This window comes from Peromyscus maniculatus, chromosome 17 (genome assembly GCF_049852395.1).
Source record: "Peromyscus maniculatus bairdii isolate BWxNUB_F1_BW_parent chromosome 17, HU_Pman_BW_mat_3.1, whole genome shotgun sequence".
Lineage (NCBI taxonomy): Eukaryota > Metazoa > Chordata > Mammalia > Rodentia > Cricetidae > Peromyscus > Peromyscus maniculatus.
In genome coordinates this window covers 2495460-2519910 of record NC_134868.1, presented here as the reverse complement: position 1 = coordinate 2519910, position 24451 = coordinate 2495460, and the positions used below count along the sequence as shown (strand labels likewise).

Genomic DNA, 24451 nt, shown 5'->3' with positions numbered 1-24451 from the left:
CGCATGCGCAGAGGGTTTGTTCCCCTCACCTGGGCTTTCCCTGTGCGCGCGCGCGCGCGTGTGTGTGTGTGTGTGTGTGTGTGTGTGTGTGTGTGTGTGTGTGTGTGTGTGTGTGTGTGTGCGTGCGTGTGTGTGTGCGTGTGCGCGTGGGGGGAGGGGGGTACCCCGCGCGCATGCGCCAGCCGCTACTCGTCCCGGGGGACCAGGGGAATCCTCCACCCCAGCGCCCACGCGGTCCGGGGAAACCGGCTCGAACCAGAGCGGAGCTTCCCGCGAGGGCGGCGGGGGCGGGCTGCCAGCGGGGTCTTCCCCGCGTTCCCGCCCGCGGTCGCCATGGCAACCGCGCGGGGGCTGCAGCCAGGGCGACGGGGAAGCCGGGCGGGTGTGCGCATGCGCCGCCGAAGCAGGGATCCCCCGCGGCGGGGACGGCGGGGACAAAGGGACCCGCGGGGCTGCGAGCAGAGCCGGCGTCCTGGGCCCGCGGCCCCGCCCGACCCCGGAGCTGCCGAGCGCGCGGCCCTGTCCGTCCGCAGAATTAAGAGTTCGAGGCCAGCGTGGGCTCCATGAGGCCTGGTCTGAAGATGAAAAGCAGAACGCGGGGCACAGAGCCTGCAGCCATGATCGGCTCCTCATCTCCCCACCCCCAGCCTCTCCCCAAACCCTCCCCGTCCCTCCCCACCCCCCTTCCTCACGTGCCATCCCCCTGCCGCGCACCCAGCACAGTACTAGGACGTGCCAGGGTTCCCGGCCCCGGGCTGCGCCTCTGGGGTCCTCCAGGACCCCGACCCGGCTGCGCCCTTCCCAGCGCATCACGCAGATGCATCTGCGCTGCCCGCGCGCTGAGCGGCAGTCTCCTGCCGTGGGCCGCCGCGAGGCTACCCTTAGGGACAAGACTGCCTCGCGCTTTGTCCTCAGCACAAAGCTCCCTTCCCTCCTCTGTGACCCGCAGGAGGGTCGGGCCCAGCGAACCCTGACCTCGGCCCCCGCGCGGGGCGGCCCCACTGTGACTGAAGTTTCGGGGACGCCCTGCGGAGGGCACGAAGGACCTTCCGGCTGGGTGCAGACCCTCCCCAGGCGTCCCTCTGCGCAGCGCCCCTCCCTTGAGGCTAGGTCACCCCGATGCGGCTCCCGCCCCCCAGGTGGCCTCTGGCTCCTCTTTCTCCGGGGTGGGGGGGATGGATGCACCGGGGACCGAGAGCCTCGGGGACGGGAAGCCCCGGCGGGGTGGCCGCACGGACGCGGGTAGGGGCGGTCACCTTGAGGCCGTGAAGAGGGGCGGGAGCAGTTGTCCCGGGCGGAGCTGGCAGAGGGGTCCAGACGCTGTGGTCTGGAGGCCGGACCGGTTCCGAGGGCCGCTGGGGTTAGCCAGGGTCACCCGGGGGGCCTGGAGAACTCGGGCTTGCAGGGAGAGAGAGGGGGTGCGGCCCGGGATGGGACCTGTCACCGGGCCAGCAAGCGTGTCACGAGGCCGATGTCGGGGTCCGTGAGCCGCGGCTCGGGGACCCCGCTCAGGTCGAAGTAAGGTTCAGGGTCCCCACCGCGAGGGGGTCCTTTGTCCCCACCGCTTCCCGACTTTCTGCATCGGGGCGGCGCGCAGGGAGGTGTCGGGGCGGCGCGGCGCTCCCGAGCCCCGTCCTGCGGACCCCGAAGTCCCCCTCCTGTCCTCTCCCGGCCTTCCCGCGGCTCCGCGGCGGGAGGGGCGCTCACGGCCCGCGCGTGTCGCCGGCGCATCCCAGCCCCGCCCGCCCGCGGAATCCCCGGCCACCGCGGGAGCGCGGCGCAGCTCACGACGTGCTGCGGGGCTGGGGGCCGGCGGCCGGGGGGCCGGCTATTTTTAGAACAAATGGAAGAAAGGGGGAGGAAAAAACGCAAACACCAAAATAACAACAACAAGGAGAACTGATGGAGCCTCTTAGAGGCCTCCGCGCTCCCAGGAGGAAATACCCCTGCCTCAGCGCGCGGCAGAAGGTGGGTGGGTGCGCAAGGGTGTGGCTGGAGGGAGGGGCTACGGGGGGCGGGAGCGGGGGGGGGACGACACCGAGAAGACAAAGCGAGGCACAGCTAGCGGCCCACATCTCAGTCTTGACAGCCACCCCGGAGGAGGGCTGGGGAAACTGAGGCTTGGGTCTGGTCAAGATCACCAGAGGGGTCTCTGGCCTCTCCCCAGCCCAGGCTCTGCTTGCCGGCGCCTTGAGCACTCCAGACCCCAGGAGGCGCATTGTTCTGTCTGGGTGGTTTGACCTTCACGGTCCCGCCACCCCGGCCTCCGCCGTTAGGGGCGCAGGGGGGACCCCAGCTGCGTGGGCGGCGCCTCCCAGTCAGACACGGGAACCGAGAAGTTTTCTCTCCTGCCTCTCCGGTCACTCAGACCCCCTCCCCTCCTAACTAGGACCTTCCAGCCCGGGCCGCGTCACCGGCTGCGGGAGTCTCCGGGCGTCCCTCCCCTTGACCCTCCCCGGCCCGGACTCGGTCCCCGGCGGCCTCCCGGGCTCAGCTTCTCCTGAAGCGCAGTCCCCTGGGGGAGGCCACGCTGCTGGGGTGAGGGGCCGGGATTCCCTGTCCCTGTCGTAGCCTCAGTTTCCCCCGTCTGCAAACTGAGCGCTTGAAGCCAGCGGCCACCGAGGTGGCCCCAGCCCTTGGAGTGTCGCTGTCTTCGCGCTGGGAGCCGGGGGGATACCTGACCGTCCCCAGCGGCCGGGGCAGGGGTCCGCGCTGCGGCGGCGCGCACACCTCGGTTCTCACGCCCTTGCCTGGCCGCCTGTGCACTTGGTTTTGCTCTTGGGCCGGGACGCAGGGGCTCCAGCAGCTGAGGCCGGAGACTGCTGGTGAGTTACAGACCGAAATGGGGGGAGCGGGATGACAGGGTGATGAGGTGGGGGCGTCTCTTCACCGGAGACCTGCGGGAACCACGGGGTGTCCCTTCGTTTCCCCAGACCACCGGGAGCTGAGATTGCCCCAGAACAAATCCTGAGTCCCTGAGGAAAGGGGCTGAGCTCCAGGGTGAGGCTGGGGAGCTGGGGACTCACCCAGCGTGGCAGTCCTCGAGGTCCCCCGTAGCCCCTTCCTCGGGCAGGGGTTCCCACGTTCGGTGGGGATTCCCCAGCTGTGGCGGGTGGGAGCCTCCGAGATGACCCACAGGGTTTTCCTCTCACTTTCTCGGAGTCAGCCCCCTGAGGTGGGTAGCTGGGAGGTCCGGAGAGGGTTAGTATTCACCCAAGGTCACCCAGCAAGGGGGGGGGGGGCAGAGCAGTCACGAGCCTAGTTCCCACGGATGGGGTCCTAGCTGGGTTGTTCCCATCCTGCTTTATCCCTGAGCGTGGGGTGTGAGGCCCCTCAACCTGGTTCCTAGCAATTAGGGGGATTAAGTTAGGGTCCCCAGGGCTCACGAGAGACCTGGCTGCGAAGGAGCTTGGAGGCTGCCGGAAACCTAGGGGAGAAAAGCCCAGGGGCAGGTGTCTAGAGGGGCGGGCAGAGTGACCTTGGCAGCCCCTGCCCTCTCCAGCCACCCTCAGCTCCAAGGAACTGAAACCTGAGCCACCTACCCCGTGGCCACTGCCCCCCATGTCGCCATGGCCACTGCCCCTTGCCCACGTCCTAGGAAGAGACGTGTCACGTTCAAGTTCACAGCACCGAAGGACGGGGGACCAGGAGGGGGGACCAGGAGGTGTAGGGAAAGGGTTGCTGGGAACAGGCAGTATGCAGGGCCCGCGTCTCAGGGGTGAGGCCTCTGTCATGGGCCTGGGGGAGCTCTGAGGACCCCCAAGGCGTCATTGACAAATGAAGCATCTCATCATATTTTGGAAGAAAGTCTCATCAACAAAGCCCTGGCTGGCTTTGAACTCAAAGGTTGGCCTTTCTCTGCACCCTGAGTGCTGGGATTAAAAGCCTGGGCCACCTTGTCCAACTTGGGTTTTTTGTTTTGATTTTTTGTTTGTTTGTTTCTTTGGCTTATTAAATACGATATCTTACTTGGCCGCTCAGGCTGTTTTGGAACCTGAGATCTTCCCGCGTCAAAGGCTGGGCTCAAGCTGGGGGTCTCCACGCTGAGGGATCAATAGATCTTGAGCTGGATGGCGCACACCTCTAATCCCAGCACTCGGGAGGCAGAGGCAGGTGGACCTCTGTGAGTTCGAGGCCAACCTGGGCTACAGAGTGAGTTCCAGGACAGCCAGAGCTACACAGAGAAACCCTGTCTCGAAAAACAAAACACAGAAGGAATGCTGTGGTCCTGTCCCATCTGGTACCCACGTCTGATCCTTACAGGTGCAGAGAAGGAAAGTCACAGGAGGAATTCCACTGCTGAGGGGCAACTTGGAGGGACTGAAGAACACGGGCCTCAGGTGAGTGGCTTCCGGAGCCCCTTGACCCCCAGGGTGAATTTCCTAGTCCTGGTCACCTTTGGGGGTAGGAAAGTTGATAATTGCCAGGTCTATGGTTGCGGCCTTTCATTCTAGCCCTTGGGATTTTAGGTGGGAGACCAGCCTGGGCTACGGATTGATACTTTGTCTCAAAAACAGCAACAGAAAAGAAAGGCAGACCGGAGGCAGCTAAGTGGTGAGAGAGAGAGAGAGAGAGAGAGAGAGAGAGAGAGAGAGAGAGAGAGAGAGAGAGAGAGAGAGAGAGCTGGGGCCGGAGTGTGGATCCGCAGCACACACGGAAGAGCAGTGTGTAACCAGGAGGACGGCAGGGCTCGCTGCTGGCTACCAGCCCAGCTCCAGGCTCAGTGAGAGACCTTGCCTCAAGGGAATAAAGCTGAGAGTGATCGACAGACACCTGACACTCTGGCCTACTCAGAGACACCCCACACACAGGCAGAGAGAGACACAAACACACAGAGACACCCACACACACACACAATAAATACAGCCAGCAGGCTGGGCCCTTTCTGCTGGCGGGAAGTCCCAGCACTGGGCAGTTGGATACTGAAGGCGCCAAAGTCTGAGGCTAGCCCTGACTCTAGTGAGTTTGAGACCAGGGTGACATGAACCTTGTCCCTATAAACAACACACACACACACCCCACAACTGAAATTCAATTAAAACATTTTAAAGAATTAATTTTGACTCTTTTAAAGCATATGTCTGTGTGAGCGTCCGTGTGTCTGTGTGAGCGTCCGTGTGTCTGTTGGTGCAGGTGGCATGATGGGAGGTACGCCTCTCGATGTGGGTGCTGGGGACCCTGGGGGAGCAGCGGGTGCTCTTGCTGAGACATCTTGCTAGTCCTTAATTAAAAAAAAAAAAAAAAAACAAAACACTTTAGGCTCGGTGGCGCACGCCTTTAATCCCAGCACTCGGGAGGCAGAGGCAGGCGGATCTCTGTGAGTTCGAGGCCAGCCTGGGCTACAGAGTGAGCTCCAGGAAAGGTGCCAGGGCTACACAGAGAAATCCTGTCTTGAAAATCAACAACAAAACGTCAAGAGTTTCTTTCTTTTTATGAGCATGCTGTGCATGCATACCTGTGCATCACATGTAGTGCTGTCCTCGGAGGCCAGAAGAGGGTGTTGGATCCCCTGGAATTGGAGTCGCAGCTGCTGGCGAGGTGCCCTGTGGCCATCAACCCTCTCAATTAGATATTTTAAAAGGTCTGGGGCTGCTGCTCACTTGGTAATGCTCTTGCCTGGTCTACACCAAACCCTGGCTTCCATTTCCAGACTGCAAAAACTAGTCACATGGGAGAAGATCTGAGGTTGAAGGTTATCCTTGGCTACATAGTGAAGTTCAGGCCAGCCTGGACTATCTAAGACCCTGTCTTGAAACATGAAAGCAAGGGCTGGGCAGTGGTGGCACACACCTTTAATCCCAGTACTCAGGAGGCAGGAGCAGGCAGATCTCTCTGAGTTCGAGGCCAGCCTGGGCTACAAAGTGAATTCCAGGACAGCCAGGGCTACATGGTGAGATTCTTCTTCTTCTTCTTCTTCTTCTTCTTCTTCTTCTTCTTCTTCTTCTTCTTCTTCTTCTTCTTCTTCTTCTTCTTCTTCTTCTTCTTCTTCTTCTTCTTCTTCTTCTTCTTCTTCTTCTTCTTCTTCTTCTTCTTCGGTTTTTCGAGACAGGGTTTCTCTGTGTAGCTTTGCGCCTTTCCTGGATCTCACTCTGTAGACCAGGCTGGCCTCGAACTCACAGAGATCCGCCTGCCTCTGCCTCCCGAGTGCTAGGATTAAAGGCGTGTGCCGCCACTGCCCGGCTGAGATCCTGTTTCAAAACAAACAAACAAACAAACAAAAAAAAAACAATCAAACAAAAGGGAAAACAAAGGAAAAGCAAAATAAAAAATTTAAAGACCTACAAAAACAATGGCGAAACTCCTGCGGTTTAGGGAACGGCCTGGAGCAGCCTCGGTGCCCTAAGATGCCAGCAAACTCCGGGACGCTCGCTCTGTCCTCTCCGCGGGCGTGGAAGCCGGTTCAGAGAGGTCGGGGACCTGCTCAGTGGCGCACAGCCTGCCGCCCCCCTCAGCCTCCGTTCCTGACTGACGCCTAAGGTCAGCCCTGAGCCGGCCTGGCACACTCTTGTCAGTCAGCAGACAGAGCTGCCATGTGAGGTCCACGGCGGCACTGTGCACGGTGCAGACGGCGACCTTACAAACATCAGGGCCGGTTCTGAGACAGGCCACACCGGAGGTTGGGGGCAGAAATGCGGGTCTGCACGGGTTGCTGAAGCTGTAGCTGGGCCTCTGGGTGACCCGATGTCCAGAGCTGCGCCTGCGGGAAGCCGTCGGTGGCCCGGCACTGAGGTGGGGCCAAAGGGAGACCTGTGCATGCGGGGTGAGGGGCGGGGACTTCAGCGGCCCCGAGCCTGATGGCCACGCTTTGCTCACTGCTGGGGGGGGGTCCTTCCTGGAGCGGCCGGGAGTGCGGGCCTCCCAGGGCCTCCTGTCCCTTCCCAGGGCCTCCTGTCCCTTCCCAGGGCCCCCTGTCCCTTCCCAGGGCCCCCTGTCCCTCCCCAGGCTGGTTCTCCCCACTGAGGTCGGGCGTGTCCCGGTCTGCGCTGTCCCGAGAGTACAAGCTCTGTATGCAGGAGGGCCTGGCGCGCTGATGGGTGACTCCAGACCTCGGAGCCCCAGATACCCTGAATCAGCTCCCCGCGGTGTGCTTCTCCCCTGTGGTGTGCTTCTCCCCTGTGATGTGCTTCTCCCCTGTGGTGTGCTTCTCCCCTGTGGTGTGCTTCTCCCCTGTGGTGTGCTTCTCTCCTCCCTGTGGTGTGCTTCTCCCCTGTGGTGTGCTTCTCCCCTGTGATGTGCTTCTCTCCTCCCTGTGGTGTGCTTCTCCCCTGTGGTGTGCTTCTCTCCCCCCTGTGATGTGCTTCTCCCCTGTGATGTGCTTCTCCCTCCTGTGATGTGCTTCTCCCCTGTGATGTGCTTCTCCCCTGTGATGTGCTTCTCCCCTGTGATGTGCTTCTCCCCCTGTGATGTGCTTCTCCCCTGTGATGTGCTTCTCCCCCTGTGGTGTGCTTCTCCCCTGTGGTGTGCTTCTCCCCTGTGATGTGCTTCTCCCCTGTGATGTGCTTCTCCCTCCTGTGATGTGCTTCTCCCCTGTGATGTGCTTCTCCCCTGTGGTGTGCTTCTCCCTCCTGTGGTGTGCTTCTCCCCCGTGATGTGCTTCTCCCCCGTGATGTGCTTCTCCCCCGTGGTGTGCTTCTCCCCCGTGATGTGCTTCTCCCCCGTGATGTGCTTCTCTCCTGTGATGTGCTTCTCCCCTGTGATGTGCTTCTCCCCTGTGATGTGCTTCTCCCCCCTGTGATGTGCTTCTCCCCTGTGGTGTGCTTCTCCCCTGTGGTGTGCTTCTCCCCTGTGGTGTGCTTCTCCCCCGTGGTGTGCTTCTCCCCCTGTGATGTGCTTCTCCCCTCCTGTGATGTGCTTCTCCCCTGTGGTGTGCTTCTCCCCTGTGGTGTGCTTCTCCCCTGTGGTGTGCTTCTCCCCCGTGGTGTGCTTCTCCCCTGTGGTGTGCTTCTCCCCTCCTGTGATGTGCTTCTCCCCTGTGATGTGCTTCTCCCTCCTGTGATGTGCTTCTCCCCTGTGGTGTGCTTCTCCCTCCTGTGATGTGCTTCTCCCCTGTGATGTGCTTCTCCCCTCCTGTGATGTGCTTCTCCCTCCTGTGATGTGCTTCTCCCCTCCTGTGATGTGCTTCTCCCCTGTGATGTGCTTCTCCCCTGTGATGTGCTTCTACCCTGTGGTGTGCTTCTCCCCCCTGTGGTGTGCTTCTCCCCTGTGGTGTGCTTCTCCCCCTGTGGTGTGCTTCTCCCCTGTGGTGTGCTTCTCTCCCCTGTGATGTGCTTCTCCCCTGTGGTGTGCTTCTCCCTTCCTGTGGTGTGCTTCTCCCCTGTGATGTGCTTCTCCCCTGTGGTGTGCTTCTCCCCCCTGTGATGTGCTTCTCCCCCCTGTGGTGTGCTTCTCCCCTGTGATGTGCTTCTCCCCTGTGGTGTGCTTCTCCCCTGTGGTGTGCTTCTCCCCTGTGGTGTGCTTCTCCCCCGTGGTGTGCTTCTCCCCTCCTGCCGGCCTTCCCTTCCCACCCTGCGGTGACAGGCGCGAGCCTCCGGACCGGCTGATTTCAGAGCGTGCGTGGCTTAGCTGGGGGAGGTGGAGCAGAAGTGCGTGTGGCCAGGCTGCTGAGTCAGCGAAGTCCTCGTGGGAGTCCACGTGAGCGCGGTCAGCGTGGGAGCCGCATCGGCCCTGGGCACCAGGGGGACGGAAGGAGAGCTGGGTGGGCAGTGAGGGCCAAGGCTCCGGGAGGCGAGCAAGGGCGTCACCCCAGCCCCCGGGACCGCAGGTAGCTTGTCAGTGTCCATCGGAGAGGCTGAGATGTGGCTCGGTGGGTGGAGTGCTTATAGCTCGGTTGGTGGAGTGCTTATAGCTCGGTTGGTGGAGTGCTTATAGCTCGGTTGGTGGAGTGCTTATAGCTCGGTTGGTGGAGTGCTTATAGCTCGGTTTGTGGAGTGCTTATAGCTCAGTTGACAGAGTGCTTATAGCTCGGTTGGTGGAGTGCTTATAGCTCGGTTGGTGGAGTGCTTATAGCTCAGTTGACAGTGCTTATAGCTCAGTTGACAGAGTGCTTATAGCTCAGTTGACAGAGTGCTTATAGCTCGGTTGGTAGAGTGCTTATAGCTCGGTTGGTGGAGTGCTTATAGCTCGGTTGGTGGAGTGCTTATAGCTCGGTTGGTGGAGTGCTTATAGCTCGGTTGGTAGAGTGCTTATAGCTCGGTTGGTGGAGTGCTTATAGCTCGGTTGGTGGAGTGCTTGTAGCTCGGTTGGTGGAGTGCTTATAGCTCGGTTGGTGGAGGCCGTCCCTGGTGTTTGTGAATCCCTAGTTCCGCCATTGCTCAAATGGGGCTTGAGCACGTGCCTGTCACCCCAGCCCAAGAGGTAGAGACGGGAGGGTCGGAAGTTCAAGGTCACCCTCAGCCTCAGCGGCGACATGAGACCCGTTCTCCAGGACAAAGACAAAGATTGCTGGGTGGGCCCAGCCGCTGCAGTCGGTGAGCGGGGCCCTGACCACGAGGGCGAGGTGGCCCGGGGCAGGAGGTCCAGGCGCTGGAGGCCGCAGCAGGGTCGCCAAGGCCTGTCACCCCAGGCTAGCCCTGTCACCCCAGGCTAGCCCTGTCTGGGCCGAGTGTGGGGAGTGCGGATGTGGCCGCCACCCTGGACTGGACTCTCACTGCGGCTGCCATAGGAAGAAGCGGCTGGGCCTGGATCTGAGCTGTGGGTGTCGGTGCCGTGGCCCAGCGCGGCCACCAGCTCCGGGCCACAGACCTGCGGGGCCCTCCCCCTCCCACCCCTCCCTGCTCTCCTCCCCCCTCCCCTCCCACCCCTCCCTCTCCTCCCCTCCCCCACCCCTGCCCCCTGCCTCCGCCCCACCCCGACCCCACAGCCCTGCCTGGGGAGCCGACAGGCCTGGAGGGAAGCTTTGCCCGGGCCAGGCCGGAGCCTCCTCAGCCGTCAGCAGTGGCTTGGGGGGGCAGGGGGAGGACGGGCCGCCCCCCCCCCCCCCCCCCGGTCCTCACGGAGTCTTGGGAAACACCTGACACCGCAGCACCCTAGCGAGAAGGCCGAGGCAGGAGGATCTCAGCGAGTGAGCTCGGGATCAGCCTTGGCTGCGGAGTGGGACGCTGTGGAAAAACACAAGAGCACAAAAGCGCGGGCCAGCTGCGTGGGGCGGCCAAGCCCGTCCCCGCCGGCTCGCAGGGGTGCGGAGGGGAGGGGCTGGGTCATCCTTGGCTGCAAGGCCACTTAAAGCTAACCTGGGCTAGCTGGTGAGTTCTGGGCAGCCCGGGCTGCACGGTGAGTTCGAGGCCAGCCTGGGCTCCCTGAGACCCCAATTCAAAACAAAACCTGCACGTGGGAGCGCAGCAGGGCTGGCGGGCGGTGGGAGGCCGCAGGGGTGGGGCCCAGCCCCGACGGCTCCGGGTCCCTGGCGCCCTTCCTGCCCGCCAGGCTGGGGTTCGGGGCGGCCTGTGTGCGCCAGCGGCGGGGCCTCCGGGGCGCCGGACCCCGCGCGCCGCCGCCGGTCCCCTGGGTTCCCGGTCCTGCCCGGCGCCCGGAGGGAGCTTTAAGCGTGGGCGGGGCCTGCGGGGTCACGGGGGCGGGGCCTGCCGCGCTCAGCCAATCCGAGGCGCCGCTCGCCGGGGGCGGGCGCTTCCCCCCCACCCCGGCCGGCCGCGGCGGGGACGCGCTGGTCCAGGTCCCCGCCGTCGCCCGCAGGTACCGGCGCCAGGGCACGGGAGGTCGGCGGCCGCGAGCCCCCGGGCCCCGCGGCTGGGGACGCCGCTGCGGGCGCTGTCGCCGCGGGGTCAGGGCCAGGGACGCGGGAGAGCGGGTGCGCGCGTCCCCTGGTGAGGCAAGGTTGCGAGTGGGGGACGCTGAGTCCACGAAGTCCGTGCACAGAGTGGGTACGGCACAGCCGGTGGCCTGAGCACGTGCTCGCGGGCCGCTCCGAACCGGGGTCGGGGGCTCAGTGACGGCGCCTGGGCTGCCAGCCTGGGCCCAGTAAGCTCCCTGGCAGCCGATGGGCAAAGGGCAAGCGGAGCGGGTCACCCCGAGCAGCCAGTGGGCCTGCTGGGGAGGGACCTGGGGTCCTTCCTCGCCTCGCCCGTCCTCCGGCTGCCGGGGAGGCCACCCCGCAGTCTAGTGTTCCGGGGATTTTCCTCGTTCTCACTGTGGTTCCTGTGCGGGGTGCGGGGTGCGGGGTGCGGGAGGTGGGCCCCTCCTTGAGACTCCCTGCAAGGGGCGCCTGTCGGTCCGATTTTGTTGTATTTTGTTTTGAGCCGGTCTCGTGTAGCACAGGCTGGCCTCCAGGTCAGGTAGCACAGGCTGTCCTTGAGGTCCAGAGCGTCCTGCCTCAGCCTCCCCAGCTGCTTAGGTGGGGTCTGTGTCCGAACCCGGCACAGCGGCTCGCGCCTGCCACCCCGGCGCCTGGCGTGTGCCCAAGGCCATCCTGGGCTGTCGAGCCTGTTTTTAAAGTAAATGAATAAATGAAATCACAGAGGGACGGGGGAGAGCGAAGAGGAAGAAATGGCAGAGCTGGTGTTTCGGGCCAGGTGAGGGAAGGGCACTGGTTAGTCACCGGCCTGGTGTCCCCAGCTCACAGCCCGCCAGGACCAGGCTGGCCCTCCCCCCCCCCCCCCCCCCCGCCCCAGCTTGATTCTCTTCATGAAGTGGGAGCAGGGTTTGCCCTGTGCTGGGCCCACAGACGGTCCTAACTGGAGGCTCAAATGCAGTGAGTCCGGGGCTGGTCGCGCAGGTGAATTCCCTGTGCCCTCTGAGGAGCCTGCGTCCAGGAGGAGGCAGGGACCCAGCGTGGCACCTCCCGGGCTGCGCTTGGCACGTGTGTTGGGCAGCTGAGTCACAGCCCCAAACTGCTTCTTCATCCGCGTGGCGGGGAGAGTGGTGTGCACTGGACTTTCGGACACCGGACTTTCGGACGCACAGGCCACCACCTCACCTGCAGCCGCTTGGACAGGGTGCAGACAGGACATGCTGGTGTCTGAGGGGCTGGGGTACCCGGGACCACAGAAGGCCTCACTGACCTCAGCCCTTTGCAGATGCAGTGTGTTCTGGATTCTCCTGGGCCTCGGGATGGTCTGGAATGAGCGTGGTGACGTTCACTGTCTTCTGTCTCCGCAGGTCTGTTTGGGAGCCCCGCTACTGAGCCATGCCGGGCCCCCACAGGCCGGCCACAAGTCCAGCCCGGGGAGGCCGGTGGCCATGAGTAGCCGCAGCCACAATGGCAGCGTGGGGCGGCCCCTGGGCAGCGGGCCTGGATTCCTGGGCTGGGAGCCGGTGGACCCGGAGGCAGGCCGCCCCCCGCAGCCCGCCCAAGGCCCAGGCCTGCAGATGGTGGCCAAGGGCCAGCCTGCTCGAATGTCACCTGGTGGCCCCAGGGGCCATCTGCAGGAGCAGGAGGAAGAGGAGGAAGAGGAAGACGAGGAGACCCGGCCGGGCTCTGGGAAGCCCCCGACGGTCAGCCACCGCCTGGGCCACCGCAGGGCCCTGTTTGAGAAGCGGAGACGTCTCAGTGACTACGCCCTCATCTTTGGCATGTTTGGGATTGTCGTCATGGTGACAGAAACAGAGCTGTCCTGGGGTGTGTACACCAAGGTAGGCCCTGTCCCCCACATCTGCTCAGCCCGGGGTTGGGGGCCTTAGCTGGGCCCCACGAGCAAGGACGAGGGATGCAGGAGGGAGATGCTGGTGTGGCTGCACGCACAAGTCGCCAGGGGCTGCAGGGGTGTGTGACACTGGGCGGGTCTCTGGCCACTGCCAAGTCCCTTAGGTGGCCCCCGAGGAGCTCTGGGGACAGCGAGCCTGGAGGAGCAGGAAGCCACAGGGACAGACCCCATCTGGGCAGCACTTGGCGGGTGCCTGGGTGGCGGTGCGTGGGTGGCGGTGCGTGGGTGGCGGTGCCTGCGTGGGTGCCATGCAGTCCGCAGCGTCCTCTCTCGGTGCAGGAGTCACTGTACTCATTCGCCCTGAAATGCCTGATCAGCCTGTCCACCCTCATCTTGCTCGGCCTTGTCATCCTCTACCACGCCCGAGAGATCCAGGTTGGTACAGGGAGGCAGGGCCCGGCACAGGGCGGGCCTCTGGGATAGCGCCCCACCCTCGACCCCCCATTCCCACACCTGTCTGTTTTCCGGGGCGTTGTTTGCTGTGTTTTGAGTCAGGGTCTCAAATAGCCCAGGCTGGAAACTCCTGATTTTCCTGTCACCGTCTGGGGTGACAGCGTGCGCTCCGCTGAGACCTGTGGTCCCTCCAGTCGCCCCGTTGACGCTGGGTGACGCCCAAGCAGCCTGCATCCCCCCGCAGGCTCCGACCCCAGGTACAGGGGTGCAGGCTGAGGGAGACCCGAAGCCACGGGTGTAGCTCTGCCTTGCTGAGAAGGTTCCAGAACAGGGAGAGCGCTAAGATGAACAGAGTCTGGGCGCAGGGCGGGGGAGTCAGGGTGAGCGTTCCCGGTTGGCCTGCGGGCAGCGGAGGAGGCATCACCCGGCTGCACCCACCAGCCTGCCCTCCACGGTCCCCACACAGCTCCACCTTCCCTCCCCAGGGTCCGTACAGCACCCAGCAGTGTGGGGCAGATCCCCTCAGGACTGCAGAGAGGCTGCCTGGGGGCTGCCCTCGCCGCTGCAGCAGACGGGGTCAGGGCAAGATGGGACTGAGGTTGTAAAGGGCATTCTCCGTGGTACCGTGCTCAGACCGTGGTCAGACCGGGGCACCGAGGCCAGCACTCCACCGCGCCCGCCTCCCTCCTCTTCCCTTTCACTGTGCGTGTGTGCACAGTGGCCGTCATTTCTTTGGGTTCCGGGACTTGAACCCGGGTCCTCAGGCTTGCCAGTGAGCACCAGCTTTCAGTTAGGACGGGAACTCAGAAACCAAGCGTGCTGCATGGCTCGTGCCCCATCATCCTAGCGCTTTGGGGGCTGAGGCAGGAGGATTGCTGATGGTCCAAGGCCAGCCCAGGTTAAGACCCTGACTCCAGATGGCCAAACAGGCGAGCCAGACGGGGCGTTCCGCACCCGTCACCCCAGCATTTGGCAGACTGATGTGTGAGGATCAGGACTTCAGGGGCATCCTTGGCTGCATAGGCGTTCAGATCCAGCCTGGGCTACATGAGACCCTCTCTCAAAAATACACAAACAAAAAACCTTTGTCCAAAATCCTGAGCTGGGTGAGGCTGAGGCCTAGGCCAGCTCGCCCACTGAGGGGGGCCCCATGCTCACGGGACCCACCCCGCCATCCCTTCCTGCAGCTGTTCCTGGTGGACAATGGTGCTGACGACTGGCGCATCGCCATGACGTGGGAGCGTGTGTCCTTGATCTCGCTGGAGCTGGCCGTGTGCGCCATCCACCCGGTGCCCGGCCACTACCGCTTCACGTGGACAGCGCGGCTGGCCTTCTCGCTGGTGCCGTCGGCTGCTGAGGCCGACCTGGACGTGCTCCTGTCCATCCCCATGTTCCTGCGCCTCTACCTGCTGGCTCGCGTCATGCTTCTGCACAGTCGCATCTTCACGGACGCGTCCAGCCGCAGCATCGGGGCCCTCAACCGCGTCACCTTCAACACGCGCTTCGTCACCAAGACGCTCATGACCATCTGCCCCGGCACCGTACTGTTGGTCTTCAGCATCTCCTCCTGGATTGTCGCCGCCTGGACAGTGCGCGTGTGTGAGAGGTGAGAGGTGACTGACCGCGGGCCTCCTCCTTGAACCCAGACCCCAAGTCCCCCCCTCACTCCAGACAGCCTTCCCATCCCCCAACCCTGACGCCACGTCTCCCCCTCCGTCCTGTGGCCCTGCAGAGTAGACATCACTGGCTGAGGACTGTGTCTGCCCCTGCCCGGGGCCTCTGTGTCCCCAACCTTCTCCAGGGACCCCATGCTGGCCTCTGAAATCAGCCCAGCAGGAGGGGCCACAGGCTCAGGGCTGTCCCTCACCCTTGGTCGCTGTGCTGACACCCCACTCTTATTTCTGGGGATCTGGGGAGGACTCGGGCCTGGGGCCACCAAGTACAGGCTCAAGTTTAATGTTAACTTTCCCGCCCTATCTCTGGCCTTCTAGACCCCAGGGGGAACATGTGAGTCCCACCCTCATCTGAGCCACCTCCAGCCCCTCCTCCTGCAGCCCCCTCCCCCCCCCCCCCCCGGGACCCCCGCCACCATTGTTACTCCATCAGCCAAGAGTTTAAGATTAGCTGCGAGGGAAGGAAAATAGAGGAGGAGACTGAGGTCCTCAGGGGTCGTAGGACATGCTGGGGTGCCCACCCGCCTGACCAGGGACAGGTGCAGCCTCGTTGGCACAGGAATGCCTTGGGGGCTGAGGCCCATCCACCCGATGCCTAGTCGGGAAAGGCCTCGGTGCGAGACCCATGCTCAGCTGCCCACGCCCACTCTGTCTTCCCGTCCTCACGGGGTCAGGCTGGTTCTCAGGGAGTCTGATGTGCCCACTGCTGTCCGTGTCAGCCAGACCTGCTCATCAGAGTGGGACCTCAGGGCTCTCCTGACGCCACCCCTCTGAGAGGGAGCCCAGGAGAGGGAGCCCAGGAGAGGGAGCACGCAGCCTCCTAAATGCCTCTGCCGCCTTGCCCTGCTGCGACCCCACAGCCCTGTCCCACAGCCCTGTCCCTGCATGTGCTCTCCCCACGCCTGGGTCACACGGAGCATCCCCCACAGCTGCAGTCTGGAACGGAGACAGAGCCTGTCATCCCAGCACTAGAAAGATGGAAGCAGGAAGATCAGGAGTTCAAGGTTATCCTTGACTACATAGCAAGCTTGGGGCCAGCTTGGGCTACATGATGCCCAGTCTCAAAAAGAAAAAAAAAATCAAAAACATAACTACAGAATGATCTCTGGCCAGGCGGGGTAGCGCACGCCTTTAATCCCAGCACGCAGGAGGCAGAGGCAGGAGGATCTCTGAGTTGGAGGCCAGCCTGGTCTACAGAGCGAGTTCTAGGATAGACTCCAAAGCTGCACAGAGAAACCCTGTCTCGAAAAACAAAAACAAAAAAAACCAGAATGATCTCTGGAAAACTCAGGATTGTGGGTAAATCCCTCACCACCACCCCCAGAGCCACTACCTGCCATCCCAGCCCCGGGTGGGGTACCCAGTCTCCACAGCTCTAGCAGGTGAGATGTCAGGCTGCCTTTCCTGCAGGGCTCGGCTGTCCGGTGTCCCCACACACCAAGGCCTCAGGCTGGGGACAGCAGGTCCATCAGCACCCTTCTCCTGTCTCCTCACGTTACAGCCACCTGCTGGCTTTCTGTCCCCCCAGTCCTGTCCCTCAGGCCTCGCTGGCTGCGGTACGGGAAGTTCTGCCTAGTGTCTAGCCTGAATGCTTGTCTTCCCTGTGTGGCTGAGCCTTTCGGCCACCTTGGTACTGTCATGGGGTTAGGGAGGGCAGACTTGGTGGGTTACAACGTGGGTGTCAGGGAAGGGAGAGGCTGGAAGGACCACGGGGGGGCGGAGCATGGTGCCCCCATGCCAGTCTGCACCAGGGCTGTTATTGCTCGGCCCCCACCCCGGTCCGTGAGCACCCAGGGGAACAGTCCCCATGCTAGGCATGTGATGGAAGCCGTGGTCAGGGCAGCGTGGATGACCCAGCCCTGTCTATCCCCAATCCCAGGTACCATGACAAGCAGGAAGTGACCAGCAACTTCCTGGGAGCCATGTGGCTTATCTCCATCACCTTCCTGTCCATCGGCTACGGAGACATGGTGCCTCACACCTACTGTGGGAAGGGCGTGTGTCTGCTCACCGGCATCATGGTGAGTGCGGCCCCTGCCTGCGCCCACCCTGGAGACAGGGACCTCGCCCCTTACCTGCTCTGTGTGCTGCTAGGTTCTGTTTAGTGAGTTCTGGGGCCACCTCACCGTGCCCAGAGGCCCCAGCTGACCCCACATCTGATCTCAGCCTGCGTGGCTCATTGGCACCTCTAAAAGTCTGTCTCTAGCAACTCTAGAAGCCCAGGAAGGAAAAGCGCTCATCTTTGGTAGGTGTGGTCCACTTGGGACGTGGGATTTCCCGTTTTCACAACAGTTTTCTTGTCTGTTTGTTTGAGACACGGTCTCGCGGTAACTCTGGCTGGCCTCAGACTCAGAGAGATCCGCCCGTGTCTGCCTCCCAAGTGCTGGGACTAAGGGTGAGTGCTGCTCCCCCCAGGCTGAACAAGTTTGCTGGCCACCCAGCTGTCTGCACCCCCAGGCCGCCATTCCTGTTGAAGCACAGTGATGAGTTCTTGCAAACATAGGACCATCAGCCAGGCATGGCGGCACAGCCTGCCATCCCAGCATTTGGGAGCTCGGACAGGAGGCTGACCCACGCCACATGGGTACCTTGTGAGATGCTGCCTCAAAATAAATCAAACTAAAATTAAAAAGTTCTAATCCACGTAGACCTCAGCCGGCTCTGGCCGGGCCCAGCTCGTGTGCCCCTTTCTCCCTAAAAGGCTTCATGGCGTCTTTGCTAAGTCACTGGCCGAGTTCCTTCCAGAAGGAGAAAGGGGGAAAATAAGTATGGCCCGCCAGGAGACCCGGAGCGGAAGCCTCCCATCCCAGAGAGGCCTGCAGGGAATACAAAAGTACATTCCCTAATGGGCCAGCCCCCTTCCAGAAAGTTCTGTGGTTAACCACAATCCCTTAATGGACACAGCTTGACTCCTGTGAGGCTTGGGGGCGCACGCCTTTAGCCCCAGCACTCGGGAGGCAGAGGCAGGCAGATCTCTGAGTTCTGTCTCAAAAAACAAACAAACAAAAAAGTATGACCCCTCCAGGAAGCTCTAGCCAGCAGCTCGAGCCACACCCTTACTGTGACAGTCTTACTATGGACTCAGGCAATCCTCCTGCCTCCGCCTCTGCCCCACACTGCCTGGCTTGCTGCCAGCTTCCTGTTTGCCTTTGGGGCACAGACACTCACACTTCGGTCTTTCTCATATCCGGCCTCCATCACTTTCTCCTTGAATCTGAGGCTGCCCTGCCCGGCCTCTAGGAGAGAACTCACAGCTGTGTGTTCCTTTGCACCGATCCCTCCCTTTTCCTTTATCCTGACTCTGTAGTATTCCCCACAGGATTTTCTAGCAGCTTGCTTTGACCTTGTCAATATGACTTTTCCCAAAAGGAAGTTTCTGGGTCCTCCAAAGACCAACCTGACCAGGAATGAGACATCAGGGCGGGCTCTGCCCTCGGCCCGCTGTGCCTGGGCTCGGCAGCTGCCCCCTCCCTCCCTGGGTGGAGGGCACCCCTTGGGTATTGGCAGTGCCCTGTTTCACTGTGGCGGAGGGCCAGGGCCGAGGGCTTCTTGGAGGAGGGTGTGCCTGGCGGTGGGACTGACATGCCCTCACCCCACAGGGAGCAGGCTGCACTGCCCTCGTGGTGGCCGTGGTGGCCAGGAAGTTGGAGCTCACCAAGGCCGAGAAACACGTGCACAACTTCATGATGGACACGCAGCTCACCAAGCGGGTGAGCCCTCCCTGCAGGCCAGGCTCGGGGCAGCACTCCTGGCTGTGGGTCACCGCAGCAGCTGCCAGAGCTGCCCCAGGCCCAGCCGCGTGGCCACAGTGCTGGGGTTCGTGGGCACACTGTGGGCTGCCCTGTTCAGGGAGAGTCACTCCGGACTGTGACCGTGGCTCCGGGCGGTAGGGAGGAACCCTTCTGTGACCTGAGCTCTCTCCAGAAGCATGTTTCCTGAGTGTGCACAGAGGTTGTGTTTGGTGTACGGGTTCCCGTGCCAAAGCCCCTTGACCTACTCGGTGTTCTGGGAAGGAAGGCCTCACCCCACACGGCCTGCAGTGCCCAGTAAAAAGGCCTCCAAGTGCGCCTGATAGTCTTGTGACCACTCATGTGAGGGAGGGAAAAATCCCTTCAGAAAGCAGCTCTGCAAATCACAGACAGCAACCACTGTTCCCTCCTGGGACGTCGTCCTCAAGTCCAGGTGCCTTCAACAAACGCGTGCATCCTCCTGCTACCCTGGTGCAGTGAGATGCAGTGGAGACAGCAGTACCGCTCCAGTGTCCCCTAGATACAGCGACTCCAGCAGCCCCCACTACCCAAGGACCTGCGGCTGGCGGAGACCGCATGACTGCAGTGCCGCAGTGCCAGCAGTGATGCAGTGATGCAGCACCACAGTGATGCAGCACCGCAGTGATGCAGCGCCACAGCGATGCAGTGCCGCAGCGATGCAGTGCCGCAGTGCTACCAGCTCTATGCCAGCTGCTAGGTGCATGGCGTGAACTCTTCAGCATTTGCACATTGCCCTTTGCATCCGTGCCTCAGTTTCCCCATGTATACAATGAGTGGGAGCTGGAGCCCAGCTGGCACAGTGCTTGCTTTACATTCACAGAACACTGGGTTCCACCCCGCACCACATGGACTGGGCCTGCCATCCCGGCGCTCAAGAGCCAGAGGCAGGCGATCAAGGCCAGCCTCAGATACATAGTGAGTTTCAGGCTAGCCTGGGCTACATGAGACCCTGTAAAACAGTGACTCTCAATCTTCCTAATGCTGCGATCCTTTAATACGGTTCCTTATGTTGTGGTGACCCCCAACCATACAATTATTTTTGAGGGTACTTTGTAACTATAATTTTGCTATTGAATCATAAAGTAAATATCTGTGTTTCCCGATGGTCTTAGGCCACAACCCACAGGTTAAGAACCACTGCTGTGCCGGGCGGTGGTGGCGCTCTCCCTTAATCCCAGCACTCGGGAGGCAGAACCAGGTGGATCTCTGTGAGTTCGAGGCCAGCCTGGGCTACAGAGTGAGTTCCAGGACAGGCACCAAAGCTACACAGAGAAACCCTGTCTCAAAACACAAAACAAACACAAACAAACAAAAAGAAGCTAGTGTAGGCGGGGCAGCTAAATCCCCATTTCTAGTATTTGAGAGTCGGACCCCAGTTCCGTGAGATGGGGGCAAACACGCCTCTGGCTCACAGTGCAGGACCCCCACGGGTGGTTCTTGGATTTCCAGAGGTTTCTAGAAGTTTGCAGAAGTTTGCGGCCGGCTGATAACGACCCTAACTGTCCCCTTCTGCTCCCCAGGTCAAAAACGCCGCTGCAAACGTTCTCAGGGAGACGTGGCTCATCTACAAACACAGCAGGCTGGTGAGGAAGCCAGACCACGGCCGGGTGCGGAAACACCAGCGTAAGTTCCTCCAAGCCATCCATCAGTAAGTCGGCCCCTCCCCGCCCCTTCCCTGCGCTCCTGGCCCTCAGCCTCGCGGCTGTGCCCTCAGCTGACCCAAGCAATGTTGGTGAACGTTAGAAAAGATTCCGGAAGATGAAGGGGGCGGGGCTGAGAGGTGGTCTGTCCAGGTGGACATCCCTGTGAGTCACCTGTGCCTCAGGGATGGCAGTCGGGTGTGGGTCGCCCTCCCTCCGCGGCCCTTCCCCAAATGCTACGGTAGTTACTGAAGCCAAACAAGACTGGATTAGGGCCTGGGGGGGGAGGGCTGGGAGGGGGAGCCCACTCCAAGGAGGGTGCAAAGCCCAGGCTGAGGCAGGTTGGGGAGTAAGGGCGGCTAAGAGAGCCCCACAACCGACTAGTGTTTGAGCTCCTGGGAGATCAAATAAATGAAACCGAAAAATGAACAGTCCTGGAAAAATACCGTGAGGGCAGGCGTGACTTGGGTGGGTCCGAGTCCATCCAGCCCTGGTGGTCCTCTAGAGGCTGCACCCTGGCCCTCCGTCCTCACGGGCTCCCTCTGCTGGATGTGGATGTGTTCTGTGTGTCTGTCCGCCCCTCTGTCCTGTATTTTATTTTTGCCTGTGATGCTATGATGCTCAGCGGGTGCCAGGGTCACGCCCTCTGGGGGATTTAGCTGTAGGATGTGGCACAGAGTGAGCGGAATCCACCCACAGCAGCGCCCTCTGTGGGGAACAGCAGTCCAGGGGTCAAAGGGCACCAGGCCTGACCAGCAGCCAAGGGATCAAGTCCCGTCCGTATCCTGTGGCGCTGCCCTTGCCCAGCCTGTTTCCTTGTCAGGGAATTTTCTGAACACGCTGCCCTGGGAGGCAAAGCACCCGGCACCTGCCCCTCGCAGGCCGCGGGATGAATGATGGGCAGCTCACCAGGGCTGCCTGAAATCACTGGGTGATGGTACAGACGTGTCCCTAGGGCGTGGTAGCCCAGGACCCCCTGCCAGGCGCTGGGGAGTCGCCCGGGGACGGTGTCTGGGCACGCAGCATGTTGCTACATGGGATTAAAAGTGCACTGTGCTTTTTTCTCTCTTTTTCTTTTTCTCTGCTCTGCCGGCTCCTGTCAGGGCTCAGAAGTAAGTCGGGCTGATTGGAAGACTGGGGACCCATGATGCCCATGGGGAGGGGCACACCACGGGTGTGTCCCTAGTGGGCAGAGAATATGTCCATCCCACGGGTGGGGTGTGAACAGGTCCTTGGGCCTGACCTACCCTCACCCCTGCCTCCCCAGGCTGCGGAGTGTGAAGATTGAACAAGGGAAGGTGAACGATCAGGCCAACACGCTGGCCGACCTGGCCAAGGTGAGCATTGGGCAGGACGGGGAGGAGCGGCGGGGGACCCCGAGGGTCGAGTGTCCCATCAGAGGGGCTGGGAACCCACAAGGCCGCATCAGGTTAAATTCACGATTAATATTCCAGAGGCCCGGGTCCACAAACCGGGGACTCCCGGCCTCTCCAGAGACTGAGGGGGTCAGAAACAGATTAGGCTACATGGAGACCCAGTGCTGAATATATATGTACAGCCCAGGATTGTTAGGGCTCCACCCTGCCCACGCCCCCAGCCCCTCACTGGGGATCCTAGGCGGGGCTCCACCCTGGCCACGCCCCCAGCCCCTCACTGGGGATCCTAGGCAGGGCTCCACCCTGGCCACGCCCCCAGCCCCTCATTGGGGATTCTAGGCGGGGCTCCACCCTGACCACGCCCCCAGCCCCTCACTGGGGGATTCTAGGCGGGGCTCCACCCCTGACCACGCCCCCAGCCCCTCACTGGGGATTCTAGGCGGGGGCTCCACCCCTGACCACGCCCCCAGCCCCTCACTGGGGGATTCTAGGCGGGCCTGCACCTCACAGCCCTGTTCTACCCAGTAATATTTTCTGAAGTTGTTTAATAATTTTTGTTTTTTGAGACAAGGTGTCATGTAGCCCAATATGGCCTGGAATTCACTTTGCAGCCAAGGACAGCTTGGAGCTCCTGGTCCTCCTGCCTCAGTTTCTAGAGTTCAGGGATGTTAGTCAAGGTCATGGTGGTTCATTTCACATTGTTTATTCTAGTACTCAGAAGGTGTGGCGGGATGATTGCTTTGCATTCAAGGACTATGCATTTAGCAAGACGGCATGCCATGTCTGAAAATATACATCCATTCAATAAATAAAAATAAAACTCAATCCAGGCATGGCGGTGCACACCTTCAATCCCAGCAGAGGCAGGCGGATCTCTGTGAGTTCGAGGCCAGCCTGGGCTACAGAGTGAGGTTCAGGACAGCCAGGGCGACACAGAGAAACCCGTCTCGAAAAAACCAAAACTAAATAAATAAAAAGTCGAGCCGGTCGTGTAAACCTTTAAAGCCAGCGCTTGGGAGGCGGAGGTCTGCACGTTTGGGGCGGGTCTGGGCTCTACAGCGAGTCCCAGGACAGCCAGGGCTGGTGGATGCATCCGTGGTGATGCCCCGTCCCAGCAACTGAAAAAAAAAACAATCTGGGGGTGGCTGCAGCCATGGGCGTCCCCAAATGTCACACCTGGTACCCTTAAGAGTGGGGACGGGTGAGGTCCAGCCAGGGCCAGGATGTGGCAGCCGGAAGGACAGTGGCTGGGTCAGAGCGGCTTGAGCACCGTCAGACTCTGTCAGGTCCCAGTGCCCTGCGGCGGCGTTCGCGCCCCCTGGCGGCGAGTGTGGCGTCTGCGGCGGGACCGCGCACCTCGGGCGCCCCCTGCTGGCCGCGGTCCCACACCGGCCGGCGGCTCTAACAGAAGCGCCCCTGCCCCCCCCCCCGCCCTTTTGACCCCGTGACCCCTGGTGGCCTCCGTCACCCCTCGGTCTGTCTCCGTCTCCGCAGGCGCAGAGCATCGCGTATGAAGTCGTGTCGGAGCTGCAGGCCCAGCAGGAGGAGCTGGAGGCGCGCCTGGCCTCGCTGGAGAGCCGCCTGGACGCCCTGGGCGCCTCGCTGCAGGCCCTGCCCGGCCTCATCGCCCAAGCCATTTGCCCCGCGCCGCCGCCCTGGCCGGGGCCGAGCCAGCCGGCGCCAGCCACCCGGAGCCCGCTGGGCCGCTGCCTGCCCTCCGTGGGGTCGGACTGCAGGTGACCGTCGCCTGCCGGGCTGCAGACTGCTGAGTCCCGGCGTCGTGCGCCCGCGGCTGGCTCCGGACCTCTGCACTTGCGGGCCTCGCAGGAGCTGAGCAGGGGGCACTGGCATCGGCTCCCCGAGGCTGGACCGTGGGTCCCGCCGGCCCCCTCGGCTGTCCCCAGCCCCGGAGGGCAAGGAGCAGCGGAACCCGGGAGTAACCCGGGGGTCACCCGGGGGCTGCCGACCGCCTTCCGCTCCCATGGCCCGGGGGCGCGAGCGTCTCCCCAGACGGGGTGGGCGCAGCCTGCGGGCCCCCGGCGGTGGGCACTGCCGGGCACTGCGTCCCTGTCACATGCGACGCCCCTTCCTCAGGATCTGACCCGAGCAGGGAGGCCGCTTGGCCGCAGACACACAGCAGAGGGCGGACAGATTCCCTCGCCGTCCTGAGGTCAAGGGGCGCGTGGGAGGGTCAGACTCGGAGGCCCCGGGGGCCAGGGCTGGCAGGACGGCAGGGGCCCTCCGGGCCTTGGGGGACACTGGGGTCCCTGACAGGGAGGGTGGCCGGCCGGGACCCCGTGTTGTCTGGGGGGACCCTCGCTGGAGGCCCCGCGTGTGGGCGGAGCTGTGGGCCGGGCCTGGGTCCCCGGCCCGGAGCCCGCGGCGGTGCCGCTCCTGGGGGTGCCCACGGGGCGGTGCCGCTCCTGGGGTTGCCCACGGGGCGGTGCCCCTCCTGGGGTTGCCCACGGGGCCCGGGGAGCACGGGCTCGCCCTGCGCCCTGCAGGAGAAGAGCGGGGCCCAACGGAACCGGGAGGAACGAGCAGGGCGGGCGGAGCGCCGAGTCCCTGGCTGCACAGCGGACTTGGGGGGCAGAAATAAAGAAGCCTGGGTGACCCGGGCCCCTCGATGGTGACCACAGTTCCTCAGATCCGCGCTCGCCAAGGTCGGGGCAGGACGGGCGGTGGGCGCGCTGCAGGGGTGCGGGGCAGGGGGGGGCCCTGGGTCGCCCCGGCCTGCGTGCGAGCGCACGAGCTGGGGCAGGAAGCGGGGCGCCCGGTGGGACGAGGGCAGCGGCTTCCCCGCCCGGAGACCGACCTGCGGCCGAGGCCGGGTGAGCTCGCCGAGGCAGGAGGATTGCCAGGAGCTCCAGGCCACCCAGAGTCCCCTGGCGGGACCCCGCTTCAGCACTCAGACGTGAGGTGACACGTCTGTCACCCCAGCAC

General features: G+C 62.6%; 1 protein-coding gene across 5 annotated transcripts; it reads left to right on the top strand.

Moving 5' to 3' along the window:
* Positions 1 to 1834: 1834 nt before the first annotated feature.
* Kcnn1 (potassium calcium-activated channel subfamily N member 1) lies at positions 1835 to 24141 on the top strand. 5 transcript variants are annotated; one of them, XM_076553128.1, is made up of 10 exons: positions 1835 to 1968; positions 4264 to 4340; positions 12112 to 12585; positions 12936 to 13031; positions 14237 to 14655; positions 16602 to 16743; positions 18322 to 18432; positions 20013 to 20140; positions 21400 to 21469; positions 23003 to 24141. In XM_076553128.1, exons 3-10 carry the CDS (start codon positions 12193 to 12195, stop codon positions 23246 to 23248), a joined length of 1605 nt encoding a protein of 534 aa, XP_076409243.1. In that variant the 5' UTR covers positions 1835 to 1968; positions 4264 to 4340; positions 12112 to 12192; the 3' UTR covers positions 23249 to 24141. The 5 variants fall into 5 exon arrangements, with proteins under 5 accessions (XP_076409243.1, XP_076409246.1, XP_076409242.1 ...); XM_076553127.1 differs by lacking the exon at positions 1835 to 1968 and adding an exon at positions 2684 to 2825; XM_076553131.1 differs by lacking the exons at positions 1835 to 1968; positions 18322 to 18432 and adding an exon at positions 2680 to 2825.
* The last annotated feature ends 310 nt before the right edge of the window (positions 24142 to 24451 follow it).

Coding starts and splice junctions, on each gene's coding strand:
- Kcnn1 (XM_076553128.1), top strand. CDS start 12,193: ATGAGTAGCCGCAGCCACAATGGCAGCGTGGGGCGGCCCCTGGGCAGC. Junction 12,586..12,935: donor CCTGGGGTGTGTACACCAAG/GTAGGCCCTGTC, acceptor CTCTCGGTGCAG/GAGTCACTGTACTCATTCGC. Junction 18,433..20,012: donor ACACGCAGCTCACCAAGCGG/GTGAGCCCTCCC, acceptor TCTGCTCCCCAG/GTCAAAAACGCCGCTGCAAA.